The 17,394-nt window shown below is 26.4% G+C and overlaps 1 protein-coding gene across 3 annotated transcripts in view; it reads left to right on the top strand.

Annotated features, from left to right (window-relative positions):
* The window catches only part of LOC117168106 (protein N-terminal asparagine amidohydrolase), a 153,447-nt gene extending 147,424 nt beyond the window's left edge, over positions 1-6,023 (top strand). For all 3 annotated transcript variants that reach the window (XM_033353491.1, XM_033353493.1, XM_033353494.1), the window contains 2 exons: positions 414-575; positions 5,262-6,023. In XM_033353491.1, coding sequence (XP_033209382.1) covers positions 414-575; positions 5,262-5,387 — 288 coding nt within the window. In that variant the 3' untranslated portion in view covers positions 5,388-6,023. The remainder of the gene's footprint in view (positions 1-413; positions 576-5,261) is intronic.
* The last annotated feature ends 11,371 nt before the right edge of the window (positions 6,024-17,394 follow it).

Below are 17,394 nucleotides of genomic sequence, written 5' to 3'. Positions count from 1 at the left end.
GAAAAAAATTCCTCTATGAGGCCTTATATATTTTTATATTTAAATATATTCACTCATTTTGACATGTTAATATTGAAATCTACATTTTTTGTAACTTTTTACGTATGTTTCGCAGAAAAAATGAAACTATTCGCTATTATGCAAAAAATTCAAAATTATGCGGCGAAAATAAAATCATGCATTTTGATGCAACTTTAGATTGAGTATATTTTGTGTGAAAATATTATATAACATGAAATTTGTGAATTATACTTAATTTTGAGACATTATGAAATTATGCATTTTGCACAAACTATAGGTCTTTTCATTATTGTAATTCTTTAAATAAATATTAAACAGTGAATTACAATTGAATTTAGTTTGAGATAAACATATTTTAGTTTGTATTTAATAATAAATACCTTTTTTTCCAGGTTCTAGATGTTTATGACTGCAATATCGGTCTCCTTAGAATTGGACCTTTCAATTACGATCCTCTTCGAGGAGTGGATCTTTGGCTGGCTCAATCAGACCAATTCATTTTACAACACTTGTCTACTGCTCCAGATGTAGAACTACCACACTTTGTGTCACAGGTAAATTGAAAAAAATCTTTTTTTCCTAATATAATAAGCTGTTAACCAGCGGTAGCTTTTGAAATAAAATGTCTTACAAGTTCTGCCTTTTCTACTTAAGGATGTTCTTAGGTGTACAGTAGGGAAGTCCAAAAACACTCTTTGAAAATATTAAAGCGGTTTTCGAGTTAAAAAATATATAAATCAAATAACGAAGTTTGGTTCTTTGAAAAAACAGTGTTGACTCAACAAACTTTCAGTTAAAAACTGCAAAAAAGTAAAAAATTATTTGTATTTTTACAAGAATTTTTTACTGGTAGCATAATATTGCAATCAGACTATTTTCTTCGGTTTCCGGTGTCCTAAAAAAATTATCTAAATTTTTTTTTTATTGCAAAGGAAACACACCCAAAAAATCTAAAAATTTGTAAAGTAATCACTATTTTTTAGCTTTCGATACACAATTTTTATTCGCATCTCATTTTCGAAGAGTGATTAAACGTGACACTAGATAAATAGAATAATTGAAAACTAGTCATATGATTCTTGTGCTTAAGATTATTAATTTAATTATGATATATGTGCGAAAATATTTAAATTGATTTTTTATCAAGGCCGTTTTTAAGAAAATCCATTTTTGTTTCGAAAACTCGAATTTTCCCGTTTTTCTTGAAAACACAGCGAGATATGAAGAAAAACAAGAGAGAAAAAGTCTTTCTGGGAAATAAAATTGTTCTCACTATTTTGTAATCTTATTTTTTTTTAATGTTATTTTTCCATTTTTAGAGGAAAAAATTGGTTTTTCACAGTTTTATACGTACAAAAAGGTTGAAATAGATAACTTTGATTTAAAAAATACTACGATACTTCTTTACTATTAAAAATTCCTTTTCTTTATATTCGTATAAAAAAAAGAAACGTTTTCAGCAAAATGTCTAATGAATTGACTTCGGATTCTATGAATATCTCGAACCATACAATTAATAATCAACTGATGAGATAATAATTCTATGACTAGAGATTTTTAAATCGGAGATAACTTTACATTTCGCCAAAAAAACTTGTTTTAATCACAGACGGAAATAAACAATAATATTTCTCAGTAGGAAAAAACTATTCTGAGATTATTTAAATCGAATTTTGTTGTATTAAACTATTAAAGACCCATTTTTACTATTTTAATTAAGAACAATGCTTTTCTCGCTTGACTTTTTTTATATCTTTATTTTCAAAGCAAGCTTGAAAATTAAATTTTTTGAATAAACACAATTTTTTCAAAAACAGTCCGGTTGTTATAGTGCCAACAGTATTTAGCAATTAAAAGATATTTTGAAATATTGTATTTAGTTTATAATTTATAAATTGAATAATTCTCCATTTCCTGTGGAACTCAAAACCTCAAATAAAAAATTAGGGAAACGTCGCAGTTTTCATTCAATTTTAATATATCATATAATTAATTATAAACCCTGACGAATAGAATTGAAAAAAAGACTTGCAAACAATAAAATGAATCTTTGTAAATTAAAATGGAATAAAAATTACGACTTTTGCTTTAAGCGGAAGAAGAAATACAAATATGAAAATAACTACATTTAAATAAGCAATTAGAACCCCAATTTTTCTTTGATTATTAACGCTTGGGTTCCTTTTCTACAATTTTGTGCAATAATCAGCCCTTTTCTCAATTTTATCTTCAAGATCCTCGATTTTATTCCAACTTAATTTTATGTGGGAAAAGAATTTCTTATCCAGACAATAATCATTGGAAAATAAGGAAACGTACCTTTTCAACTTTGTCTCGCTGTTATTAGTTTTATACACAATAATCATTTACAATGGGCACTAAAAGTCTTTGTACACCTCTTTTTGACGACTAATTAAGTTCATTTAATTTCAATTCTGCCAGAGCTAAAAATATTCGCTTCAAAGGGTTGATTTCGCTCGAAATTCTGTATAAACTGAGCCGAAGATGAAGCCAATTTGTCTATTTTTTAAGTAGATGTTGCAAAAATAGTGTAAATTTTAATGTAATAAAAATATATTTTTAGAATATATAAAACATATAATCATGAAGTATCTATAAAATTTTCTCCAAATATATATTTATTTAATTTTCATTCTAATTTGCCTAGAGATAAGAAGTTTTAAAAATTTTCCACCTTTTTTATTAAAACTTGTATTAATTTAATTTTAATTTTAATTTTAGTTCAAAAGCATGTATCAACTAATGGGCCGTAACAGTTGCCTCGGGGTTTTTTTCACAAATTATAATTATTTTTTGCTGAAACATATTTTTCATAGCTAAGCCAACGTCAGAAATGCATAACAATTTTTTAAAATTACACCTATTGTATGGTTAAGAGAATATGCAATTCTTTGTTTAAAATAGCTAAAAAATTAGAGCCTTCTTCCATTGATTATTTTTTACATTCAATTTTTATTGAATCATTGAATATATTACTTCGATAACTTTACGTTTCTCATTTAAAAAATTCTGAATTGAGATATATTTTTGTTCTCTTTCACAACCCTGTTCAATCAATCTTTTTAGATTTCCTTTTTTTTCTATTTTTTACGCAAATTGTAAAAAATTTTCTTTTCTTTTTCCTTCTTTGGATCGCAGTTTCTCTCAGCTTACCATAAAAAAGGGAAAAATTGAAAAAAATTCCAAATACAGAGATTATAGGAGATTTTGAGAAAAATAAGGGAAAGATGTGAATATAGGAATGACTATGATCCCTGTTATTAAAAAGTAATATGGTCCATCCAGTGTTCTAAAGAGTTTAAGTGCTCGTAGAAATTCTCATGAGCATGGGATTATGCTTGAGAGTATCGTCGACCTTTATATGCTTCGAGAATTTAATGGGCATTTATGTGGATTTTGATTTAGGGTTAAAAAAAATCATATTTTTCATCTTTATTAATAATAATTGCATTATTTAAATTTTGCGGGAAAATTTATGCTTTTAAATTTTAAAGGGTGCAAAATTTAAATGATAAAATACGTCTAATTAAAAGAAAACATATTATTCGCGTTAAACAATGCCCTATTCAGGGTTTCTACAATATCCCAATTTCTAAATTCGTCTACAAAACCAACCAGGCACCTCGAAGATTAATAATTTTAATGCAACAAATGATGTTTTTAAATACATTTTGAACACGTTTTAGCTTTGTTTTCAAGTAAAAAAGATACTCTTCTAACCAAGGAAAATAATTTTTAACTAAAATGATGAAACTTCAACCAAAAAAATTAATTTTGAACCAAATATTTATTTGAATCTTCAACCCAAAAGATTAATTTTTAACTAAAAAAGACTCATTTTCAACAAAGTACATGAATTTCAGGTAAAAAAATCAACTTGCTTCAAAAATTACAATAGTTTTCTGTTAAAACAGTCGATTCTCAAACAAAAGTGTATTCTCAACAAAATAATTCAATTTAAACTGAAAAAGGTACATTTACAACCCAAAAATATAGTATTTCAATTTATAAATAAAATATATAAATTTTTGATTAAATGTGGATTTTTTAATCCAAAAGATAAATTTTCTATTAACAAAAACACTTATTTTCAACTAAATAGTTTTATTTTCAATGAATGAAATGAATTTCAACAAAAAATAGAATACATCAATTTTCTACTAAATAGATAATTTTTCGACGAAAAAAATTGCATTTCTATCAAACGCCAAATGCATTAATTTTAAACTAAAAAGATCAATTTCTTCGAAAAATAAAGTAGGATAATTTTCAGTTTGTAAAATGCATTTTTAACCAAAAAACAAACGAAATTTCAACAAAATTGTTTAATTTTTAACCAAAGAAATGAATTTTTAACCGATAAACACCGATAAACTTTCGAATTAAAATATAATACTTAAATTTTAAGCAAACAAATTAATTTTTAACAAAACTAAAGTAAATTTTCAACAAAATAGTATCATTTTCATCCAAAAAGGTTAAACTTCTATAAAAAAAAAATGCATTTTCATCAGAAAGTGGAACAGTTACATTTCTCTTAAAAAAATCAATTCTAAATAAGAAAAAACTAATTTTTAACCAAAAAGATAAATTTTCAACCAATAATATGAATTAGTCACCAGGAAGATCAAATATTCTCCCACAAAATTCGAATTTTTAATAATATACAATAATTTTAAACCAATTATTTGAAAAATAATATAATGAAATTTCGAACCAAAGTAAGCTTTTTTTTAACTAAAATGGTGAATCCTCAAACAACTGAATGAATGTTTAACAAAGTAGTTCCACTTCCAACTAACTAAGTAGTTGCATTTTCTACGAAAGAATATGAATTCTCAACAAAAAAAGTGACACATTATATTTCATCCAAAAAAGGATTTTAATTTCATAATAAAAATAGTTGTATTCAACCAAAAAAGATGATTTTTCTAGAAGATTGTTTGAATCCTCAAGCAAAAAATATTAATTCTCAAACAAGTGATTGCGATTTTTAATAATAATAATACAATTAATTTCAACTTTATTTTATCAAAAATTCCCTGACTTTCTGGAATTACCTGACTTGCTGAAGATATTCTCGAGAGCATTTGCTCGACATAAATTCTTCGGTATTCAAGAACTCTAGGCTTATTTTCTTGCATCTTGAATTACAATTGTTTATAATTCCAGTTTGAATTTAATCAAGTCACATTTTAAAAAATTTACTTTTTTTTTAGGTTCGAGCGACACTGAAGTACATTCAGGACAATCAATTCCCAGCAGTCACAGTCTTTAGAGACAATAGGCCCCATTATTACCGACGAGACGAAGCCACCGGTGTGTGGCAGCCAATGAGATATTAAACTCGACGTTGTCATCCATGGATTACTACTATTCTTTCCCTTTCATGACTACACGTTTTTTTACGAATTACCAATCAAACTTTTCGTTAACCTCGATACCAGTCGAAACTTTCAATGCTCTTTGTATCCTTCCCTACTGGAAATCTCCACACAAGACTCTGTACAATAAGAATACAAACGAAAATCCATGTGGATTATTGTATAAAATCTGATGAGAAAATTGGGACACGAAACGGGATAGAAACCTACATGGTACCCTATGTCGGATAATCACATAAGAAGTGCTCAAAAGTTTCCTTTAACAGCTGCTTCGCAATAATTTTTTGGCGCTTTAAAATTGCCTATAAGGGTAATGTTTTTTAAACATATTGCATTAAAAAAATTAAAATGCTATGTGGGATTTTATGCAGGAACATTATATTAATTTAATTGTTTTAAAATTGGGTAAATTTCTATTTTTTTCAAACTCTGATTAAAAGCATAAGAGAGATACAGATTATTTTATACGAAAAATATATTAAACCAGCACAAATACAGGAAAAAAATTACTTTTCCTTGTTCTCCACTTACAAGTGTCAAAGCTTGAGAAGGATTTTCAAAACCAAGGTTATTGAATAAAAAATTTTGAATGTTGCTTTTTTAAGGTGTTTCTAAAACTATTATTCCCTTATATATATTTTTATTTTATCGTACTTAAAAATATGAGAATTTTAAGTTTAGAATTTTCCCATCAATTTGTTTTCTTGAATGCCGGATGACAATCTGTTGAGTTTTTCGCCATTTGTTTTTAACGGTGAACAATAAACGATTTACCTTTAAATTACTACAAAACTTGTTATTGTTTTGCGTATTTTTATTAGATTCACGCGACAGTGTTTTCATTATTGTTTGTCATTCTACGTCGTGTAATCGTTCATCAATTGAAAATCTATAATAGTGCATAAATTTCAATTGTAAATCCTTAAAATTGAACTATTTCAAAGAAGCATTCCAAATTGAATCATTTTCTATTTTACACAGTAAATATTGAAAAGTTTTTAATTAAGAATATTCAAAATTTTTAAATTATAAATATTTAATCATAAATTAAAAAAAAAAACGTATCAGATGACATACCTTTAAAAAATAAATCTTGAAAATTGAATAATTTGCAATTTTAAATATATTTTCCAAATTTAATGAATTTGGAATATTTATAATTGAAAACTCTTCACACTTGAGAAAATATAAGAATTTTTATTCATAAATCTTTAAAATTGAATAAATTTTAAATTCAAATCATTGCAATTAAATGTTTTTCAATTTTGAATTTTTCAAAATTGCATTCTTATCTATTATGCAATTTAAATTCCATAACTTAAAACTATAATCAGTCTGCATTAATAAATTTTCGATTTTAAGTCTCAGGAATTGCTGAATTTTAAATTGCAAATAATTAACAGGGTGGCCGCTGCAGCGGGAAACCGGGAAATGACAAAATTTACAAAAATTATTACAAATTTGTAGAAGAAAAATCTCTCCACGTTCGATTTTAAGAGTTTTAAAATAATTAGTGGAATTGTTATGTTTTTCAATTATGCTATTATTTAGTTTACAATGCGTAATTCAAAATTTTTTTACTTTAAAAATTTTCCATTTAAAATTTTTATTTCCAAAAATATTTTATTTCCTTTGATGTTGAAAATTTTGAATAAAATACATTTTTATTTAATAAATAAATCAATCTTTTTTAATTTATTTGTACTTTAAGTAATAAAAAGTAACAAAAACGATTTGACAACACTATTTTAAACCAGTTCAAAATTTAAGAATTTTCAGATTTTAACGTTAAAACTTAAACGGTTAAGATTTGAAAGTCTTCGTCTTTAAACAAATGTGAACGTGTGACTGAAAGGTTATCAACTATTTTCAACTTAAAAATAACTTCAGAATAATATATTCTTAATTAAAAGATTTGATTAAATTTAAAATAATGTCTCAGTCTAAAATATTCAATTTTTAACCCACTCAATTTAAAATTTTTAATTAAAAAAACGAATAATTATTGAATATTTATCAATATTTGTATTTTTATTTAGGACAAGTAAATTTCAACCAAATTATAAAAGTAAAGAATCTTTAACCGAATTGTTTGACATAGAAAACCTGAAATCGTTACAACTTGGAAAAGCCTTTAATCTTTGAACGTTGCAATTTTAATTATTTTATTTGAAACATGCTTAATTTGTGCTATCATTTCAAGTTTTACATTAAGTTTGAATCTTTTTAAAACTTCTACATATCTCGCCTACAAATAATAAATGTTCAATTGTTATTTATACAACCAAATTGTAAAAAAATTTTCTAAACTTTGCAAGATTTTCTGAAAATTGTAGAAAATATTTAATTCATTTTGACAGATATTTAGAAGTTCTGAAAAAATGTCCAAAATATTTTAGAATTTAAAACCAATTTAAAACAACTTATAGATTTCTCGAAATTTTGAAATAAAATTTTGAATCTTTCCAAGAATTTTAAAACTATTTAAAAGGAAAATAATTGAATTTCTAATTTAAGAAGTGTTCAGTTAAAATTTTTTCAATTTTTCAATATTTGATGCTTCTAGCTTAAAACTCCTTCAAATTATCTAATTTTGAAAATTTTTAAAGTTTGTTTGATTGATGTTTTAATTTAGAGCATTGAAAATAATAACGTAGATTTATATTTTTTTATATTGAAAAATGTTAGTACCTTCAATTTTATATGCGCAAATTATTGAGCATTTGAATACAACATTTTTTAATTAAAAACTTTTAAATTTCAATTTTAAAAGTTCAAAATTTAACAGTTCCAGTTTGAGTGCTTTCATTTACAGCTCGGATTTTATTACCTCAAGTGGAAAATTTGGAAGGCTTTAGTTTTCTATTTTTAAATTTAATCTTCAAAATTTAACTATTTCAGAAAAAAGTTGAAAATTAAATAACTTTAATTTATAAATGGCGAAGACAAAATAGTTTTTAATTATTTATGTTCAGACTTCAGAAAATGCCCAGTTTTAACTGTTCAAATTGATAGAACTTTAAATTATAATTCTTTTAAATTTAGGATTTTTTAAATCTACAATTAACAGTCATGCAAGTTTCAACTTTTACAATTAAAAATTGTACAAGTTTGATGATTTACATTAGAAACTTATTCAATTTGATACGCTTAGAATTGAAAACTCTTCTCAACATTTTCGAATGTTCATTTATAAATCTATCAAATACTTGTTAATTTTTTAATAAAAATATTGAAACATCCATTTTGAATTCATGAATTCTATTACTATATTTTTATTAAGAGACCCCACAAATCTTAGGGTACCCATTTTCATAAAATTGATACCAGTTTTTAAATTTTTAATTCGCTATACTCGATTAGCCAAATTGAATTTTGAATTTTTGGTATCAAGTTCGGATTCAGTGACCCCAAAACATTAGAGTGCACATTTTTATAGAAATCTGTTCACCAGTTAAGAATCCTTAAAAATGTTAGATGAGTCTTTCGAAAATTGTTTTAAAAAGACACAAACAACATTTATTTAGCTCAAATATTTCCAAAATTGCTTATTGTAGCACCAATAAATAGTTTGGATAGAAAAAAAAAATTTCAAAATACTTTCGTCCTAATTTTCCCATGCGATTTAACTATGTGGGGGTTTTCAGTTGTGATAATTTCGGTGATAAGAAGTTTTGAGTATTTTGCTTTTAACTATGTTGCCATGTCTGTCGATGCTTATTACTGTTTAACTTCACTCTTAACTTTCTAAAGTATCCTGTCGAAATGCGCACTGTTGTTTTCAAGGAATATGTTTTGTAAATTTTTCATTTTTGTAATTATCGGGTTGTTATTTTGTAAACTAATGTAAGTCTGGCTTTAAAAAACTTTATTGGTGTAAGTGGAAATTTTAGTTAATTAGCAGAGGTCCCAATTCTAATAAAAAGATTCGAAAGTTTGGTTGCTGTAACTTTGATGAACTTTATTTTGAAACTTTGAATTGGAAGCGTTTTAAATTTAATCGTCAAAACCATAGCGTATCGCGTGAACGAAACATTCCGCAATTTTGTGACCATAAAGTAACCGTTTCGTTCACTGGGCATGCTAGGGAAATTTTTATCGATTTTCAAATTTATTCATGTGTTAAAAAAATTGTGAATAAATAAATAAATATAAATCTGTAACAGATAAAAAAAGTGTCGAGTTCTATGTGAGATTGTGAATAAATGTGAAAAAGGATGAAAATATTCCAGAGTCAAAACCCTAGCGGACCGCGTGAACGGAACTCAATTCTGCTCACGCTAGAGCTATTTTTATCCTTCTTCCATTTTATTTACAATTTCACATCGAACTTAACTTCATTTTGATCTTTTTACAAATTTTCATTTATTTTTTTTATAATTTTGTAAGACATGAATAAATACAAGTAAAATCAATGTCATTTTATGGTCACGCAATTGCGGAATCGTCCCGTTCACTAGTTCCGCTAGGGATTTATAGCATCGTCAGAAAGTTCTACAATTGATTGAACAAATAAAAAATTTTGAAATATAATGCGAACCTTGTAAATCTGCATTTTTTCTATAAAAATATATATTTTTACCAATTTTCAACCAATCCATAGCAACCATATTAATTAAGAACTTCATGCAGGCGTTTAGAAGATAAGAGTCAAATCAGGTTTTGAAAAAACAAATGCACTCTTCATCGACTTTCAGAAAATTAACACTTTCAGCATGATATTTGAAAATCTCGAAAATTGATAGAATATTCTAAGCTGAAAGTCTTAAAAATACGGAATGATGATTAAGTTAAGTGATTGTATTAAATACTCGTTCGTTCCAGTAGTTATGGAGTATTGAATGAAAATCAACAATTCTTGTAGAAACTGAAAAATCGGCTGTGGAGTTCGCACACTGAGTTTTTAAATATTATATACGTAGATAAAGAAACGTAAAAATTGACGACGTTGAGTTTTTGCTCGTTTATAGTTTCCTTTAAGTTGAAACTGAAAGTAATCGTTGCAAAGATATATATTTTTCATTTTATTTTTTGGGTGGATAAGGGAATTTCGCACAACGAATATTCCGCTCTTGCCATAAATATAAAAGAATATTAGTTGAAAGTTCATAAGAAAAAGATGTGTATGAAAGTACGACAGGAATGCTGTAAATAATTTTTAAGGAGTGTTAATTGAATTCTAGGATAAGGAGAGGTTTGATAAATGAAAGGTGCTAATATCTTACTAAGAAAGAATTCGATTTCATCTTGAAATTTGAAGTGAAAGCCACTCCGCATGCAAGAATTTTTCGAAAAAAGCACATAATATGGAAATTTACAGAAGGGAAAAAAGCGATTTTAACATTTTCCATCGTTTTAGCGTTAGTTACGTGTTAAATAAAGTATAAGGTCAATTGTAAGGGTAATTCCTAGAAATTGAAGAGATATATTTTTATTGTACTGTCTATTGAGCGAACAAAAAGTGAGAGAACAATTTCGAACTAATCGGATAATCGCTGCGTCTTTTTGAGAAAATGGGCGATGAATGAAGTTCAAATTGTTTCTGTCGTTACACCTTTTGATGATAATGGAAGCTACTCCCTATTTTACCTATTTTTGCGTTTATCTTTGTTTTCTTTTACACGTTTCCGTATCTCTCATTTTGTTTGTCTTGTTACGATAGGCGATCTTATTTTATAATACTATTTGGTGATATATTTATACAATAAATAATAATAGAGAAGAAATTGTTCATTTACGTGACGACCCTTTCCTGTCCAATATTTTCATTCAGGGTGGCAAATTCAATCGAGGAAAAACATTCCCGGTCATTTCCCGGTTCAATTCGAGTTCTTGAAGCTAAAGGTTTTTTTATTTGGTGAAATCAAAGCTGAACTAAAAACTAAATCAGTTTTCTGAAATTTAAAAGCTTTGAATTTCAGCTGAAAAAATGTTTAGTTTATACATTTTTTATTCAAACGCTCAATACTTTATACGTATAAAATAAAAGCTTTTTTAATCCTTTTAATTACATAATTTTGAATTGAATGCCATTTAACTGCATAATTTTAATTTTCGAACTTTTATGAATGAAACATTTCAAACATTTTTGGTAAAACACAATAAAAATACACACATAAATGTAATTTTCATAATTATACAATTTCTAACAATTAAATTTAATTTATGTTTTTTTAAGCGAATAATTGCTCAATTGTTAATAATACATCAGGGTGTCTAGTGACCTTCAAAACCTGGAAATCTCCTTGATTTTTTCAGGAAAACCTTGAATTTTAATGATTTTTTTTGTCTTTCTTTTAAAACAGTAATTTTATCGAAATGCGAAGAGTAATTAAATCTTTTAGCCTATTATGAAAGAGACATCTCGCTTAGAAAAAATCTTGCTGCTGAAAATTTTTTTATTCGTCGAGATATAATTTATCATTTGTTTATTACAGAATAAATAAAGATATTTTAAGAAACTTTTTGTTGAGGTGCTCAACTTTGAAATTATAAAAATTATTAGTTTAAAATTTCGATGTTAATTCAGTATATCAGATTTCAAAAGATTACAAAATATTTCTAAAGGTTTCAAAATATTTCAAACATTTCAAAATATTTCAAACACTTTAAAATATTTTAAATTTCTTTAACATTTCATAAAGATTTCACGGATGTCAAGTTTTAAAAAGGCGCGCACGCCAGATTTCAATAAAGATTTCACAGCAATTTCAAAACATTTTAAAACTTTAAAGATTTAAAGGATTTCAAAGATTTGGAAAAGGTACACCAGATTTCAAAGTTTTAGAAATTTGAAACGATTTCAAGAGGTTTTAAAACATTTGAGAAGATTTCACAATATTTCAAATAATTCAGTGACTTCAACGATTACAAAAGATTTTCCAAACAAAGATTCAAGAAAGATTTTTTAAAAAGGCGTGCACACTAGATAAAAAAGTTTTCACAAAAATTCCTCAAAGATTTCGAACATTTCATAAATATTTGGATCATTTCACAAAGATTTTAAAACTTTCAAAAGATTTTAAAGATTTTAAAATTAAATCACATTTCTAAGATTTCAAAACATTTAAAAGATTTTGAACAATTTCAAAATTTTTTAGATATCAAAAAATTTCTCCAAGATTTGTAATAATTCAAACAATTCCAACGAATTGACAAAGATTTCACAAAGATTTCAAAGGTTTCGAACATTTCGCTAAGATTTTGAACATTACACAAAGATTTTAAAACTTTCAAAAGATTTTAAAGATTTCAAGACATTTCAAAGATTTCAAATAACTTCAAAATTTTTTGGGAGATGTCAAAGGATTTCACAAAAGTTTCAAAGATTTAATAAAACATTCATAAAGATTTAAAAACAATGCAAGAATTTCAAAGCTTTTAACAAGGCTGCAGTACATCAGATTTTGAAAACATTAAAGATTTTTAATGCTTTCAAAAGGTTTCAACAAATTTGAGAAGATTTGAAAAGTTTATAATAAGTTCAAACGAACAGAAAAAATTTCACGAACAAAGATTAAAGAAACTTTTCAAAAATTCTTTAAAGATTTTAACAAATTTCACAATGTTTTCGTAGATTTCAAAGCTTTTAAGGACTTCAAAGATTTCAACAAGGGTACACAACAACAGATTTCAAAGATTTAAAAACATTTTAAATACTTTAAACGAAATAAATTTTTTTATATGATTTCAAAATATTTAACAGAGATTTTAAATTTTCTAGTGATTTTAAGCGATTTAAAAAGGTTTCAACACATTTGAGAAGATTTGTAAAGACTTTAATGATTTTAAACAAACACAAAAGATTTCGCAAACAAAGATTAAAGAAATAGTTCACAAAGATTTCAAGAATTTTAAAGACTTTACAAAAATCTTTGAAAAATACCAAAAGATTTCTCAAACATTTTACCGAAATTTCAAGCTTTCACTAAGGTTTGTAATACTTCACCAAGATTTCAGAAGATTTCACAAAGATTTCAATGATTTCAAAGACATTACAAAGATTAAAAAATATTCATAAAGATTTCACAAAGACAACTTATGTTCGCAAAAAAATACGAATTTTTTTATTCACGATTCGGCTTTCTTTAGAAATTTTTGGCCAATAAAAAATGAAATGGCTCATTTTTTACATGAATGACAAACGTTTATTTCATTATTTGATGTAAAAAAGGAGACCTGGAAAATTTTTATTTCATGACCTGGAAAACTTAGAAAAGACCTTGAATTTTGTTTCTACGAATCGCTAAACACCATGTACATTAAAAATTGTTTTTAAAGATTCCTAAATATTATTTATTAAAAGTAATCTTTATGAATAAGAAATCGATTGAAATGTTCCCAGGAATCTTTACAAAATTTTTATATTATCTTGAAACGTTTCAAAATCCTTAAAAAGCTCTAAAATTTTATTTCGAAATTTTGTTTTATAATTTTGAAAATCTTTAAATAATTGTTATTATTTCTGAAAATTGTTTAATACATAAGTGATTCTTTTAAGCTGATTTGAATTTTCCCTAATTTTTTGTCTTAATTAGAGATTTAATTATATTCTTATAATAGATTTTTTTAACAATATTTTGGAAACCTTTTGAAACGTTTTGAAATATTCTCATCTATTTAATTATTCAAAATAAAACATCATTTTTTATTGTTTTGAATCCTTTCAGAATTCCGAATTTCAGTGAACCCAGAACCGGTATTTTTTTAGATACTAAGACTCTGAAATTAAAACAGTTCAAGTTTTAGCGCCAAAGGCTATAACTTGTTCAATTTTAAATATATTTAATTGTTATAAATCATAAATTAATTTATATTTATTTTTGATCAACATAAAACATTTTTTTATAATAAAAATTTTAATCTCTTCTTAAAATCTTAATCATGGAAGAAATACCAATTTTTTTTTCTTGGGTAAAAAGAACATTTTGAATGAAAAAAAAATTAGTTATAAACTTCCTTTGATAAAAAATATAGATTATATCTCTTATTATTTTTAATAGAAGGTGGCTGTCATTAGCAATTGCTTTAATCCATTTTTAAATACATGTTAAATTTCTATTAAAAATGAAGGATTCTATTATACCTTCTTTACTTTGTTATACGTTTTTTCGAAAACTAAAAAGTTTTATTCTTCTTCATGATAAATTATGAAGATTATATATATATTTCTGCAATAAAAATGTATGAGCATAATAGCGATTGTTAGGTGGCATTTTTAAATAAATTTATACAGACAAATAATTTTTTAATCAATTTAGAAATAATCTAATTTGGAACAGGTGATTTTTTTATATGACTGGAACCTTCAAGTAAGATACAAAATATTATTTTTTTATCCCCTAATATTTTTCTAAATGATAAAAAATACAAAGAAACTATATATTTTATAATTCACTTGATATTTTGTTAACAGGAACAAAAGTACAATCTTATAAAATTTGAATTTTAGTTTTTCCTTTTACACGTATTATACTTACCTCCAGCGACCCTATGTCATGTGATAGTAGTTTTGTAATATTCAAAGCAATTGGATAGATTTTTCTTCTAAAAATTTGTAAAATTTCCGTGTAAAAAATTATCGGGGCAAAATTATGTCCAGTTTGACCATCTAGATTAGACGGTCTTTTCGTGCCCTGATTAAGAGCTGGCTAGCCCGCCATGACCAAACAAAATTCTAAGCAGCAAACCCAAATATCTGTTGGCACATTTCTAAAAGTAGCCAGGTTCTTCAAAAAGACCAAAGGCGACAAATGAACATTAAAATAATTATTTTTGTTGCCTTATCATCTAATTAGTCTTTGCCGGTCCTAATTGGGTAGTGGCTAGCACGTTTCCAAAAGAAATCTAGGGCGTTTGAAAGTATCAAGAATGTAAAGTAAGCATTTTAAAAAATTAATTTTTTCTTCATCCTCTGTTCTTCAGTCTTTGATATCATTTTTAACATCAACTATCTAAAATAGATTTTTAGAAGCACGACTGACTAGCGCTAGATTAAGTTGTCTAAACTAGCATTTAACTATATACAAAAGCGCTTTACTTCTACTCAGCGCCAAAATAGATTGCCTGGGCAGCGCCACATTATCGGGTAGGACTGACTATCCTGGCCCGAATAATTTTCTACACATGCCGATTAAAAATAAATTCAATGACATTTCCCGGGGCTTCCCACTCTACTCTGTACTTATTACGAATGATAAAAATACAATAAAAAAATTGGTATTTCTTCATTCATATCATTTATACATTTGTAATTCGGGAAAGTTTTTAAGGATAGATTTAACGAAACATTTTTCGAGTGATAGAACAGCAGTATACTGATTTAAGAAAATATATTATAAAAATGGCAAATGTTTGGAATCCAACTGTGTATGAAAATAATAGGAAAATACGCCAAGGGGTATAAATAGAGGAAATGAAGTGTTCCATTGAGAGAGTTATAAAGATTAGAGATGCATGATACAGATATATTCCCTGGTACTATTATTCGTGCATATGGTCTATGGTAGAGATGAGATTACTGCATGATTTCAAAGTTCTCATGCACTGGCCTGAATAATTAAATCCAAGTTGAACGGCCTGTATACCACGGGTGCATAACGATAACGTGACAATCCACAAATCGGCTCTTCGAGGCACACCGAATGATCAATATGATACGATACTAATGCATGCTCAACCTATGGTATCTGTAAAATCAAGAACAATTAAAAACAAAAATTACTTAAAGTAAGCGACATTCGCCTGCACTAAGGACTTCACAGCTTATTTAAACATTTGAATTTTTAGCTTTTATATTTTGGAATACTTGCTATTTAATAATAAATAATAAAAACAAATAGTTAATGGAATTAATAATAAACCTAATAATAGCTTCCTGATAGAATAAGGCTGGTAAAGACCATAGATTTATTAAAGACGATGTTAGATAGACGATTCATATCGAAAAAGGGTAATGTCGATTGGCCACCTTGCTCTTGTGACTTAACGCCCTTGGATTGTTTTTATGGGGTTAAGTTAAGTCTCTCGTCTATGCAGATAAGCCGCAAACAACTGTTGAACTAGAGGCCAACATTGAAGGCGTTTATCGTGAAATTTCTCTAGTCGTTCTCAAAAAAGTGACTAAAAACTGGGGCAAACGAATGAGATATGTTAAAACTACTCGTGATGAAGATTTGTCGGAAATTATATTCTAAGATTACATTTCATACCACGCTCTACCAAAATAAACAAATAACAGTTGTTGTCAAAGAACTTTTGTGTGCCTTATTTCAATTAAAAACAAAATTTTTAACATCATTTATTTTTTCGCGTCTTCGAGGCTCGTCAATGGCCTATTAAGAAACCTTCTATCAGAAAACTTAAACTAGAGAAAATTCTGATAAAATTAAAAGAAAAAAACCTCCCTCCTATTTCCAATAGGTGTAGAGTTATGATTCTTTAAAGAACCCGGATTTAAAAAAAGGGCCAAAACCCCCTATTCTGAAGTTTTTATGTGTATTTGTAAATAAATAAATGAGTCAATTATTTAAATAGTTTCGTCATAACTTGCATAATTACTTAAATAATTCGTTTACCTATTCTTGTATCATGAACAATTAAGAATACTTGTTTCGTTTGGGATGATTAGTTTGTCAATATTTGGCATTTTTAACATAAAAAATACAAAAAGATAAAACTAATCCCTTCAATAAATTTTTTTATAAATACTAAGTAAACAAAGTATATATTTTTTCTTCTTTCACTAAAAAGAAGAAAAAAGTGTACCGGTAATAAACTAAAATGCATGCGTTCCACCAAAATGCTGAAATACGGTCGCAGTACATTTTCCAGGACCATTTTTTTTTCATTTAACTTTCTCAGATTTTTCTCGCTTAATTTTGCTGTTAAGAATTTGGGTCTTAAATGCAATAGGACAGGTCAGTCGACACAAACACGATTTTTGGAACTTGATATATTAATTAATTAA

This window comes from Belonocnema kinseyi, chromosome 2 (genome assembly GCF_010883055.1).
Source record: "Belonocnema kinseyi isolate 2016_QV_RU_SX_M_011 chromosome 2, B_treatae_v1, whole genome shotgun sequence".
Lineage (NCBI taxonomy): Eukaryota > Metazoa > Arthropoda > Insecta > Hymenoptera > Cynipidae > Belonocnema > Belonocnema kinseyi.
The sequence above is the reverse complement of the archived record's forward strand: the minus strand, read 5'-3'. Positions and strand labels throughout refer to the sequence as shown.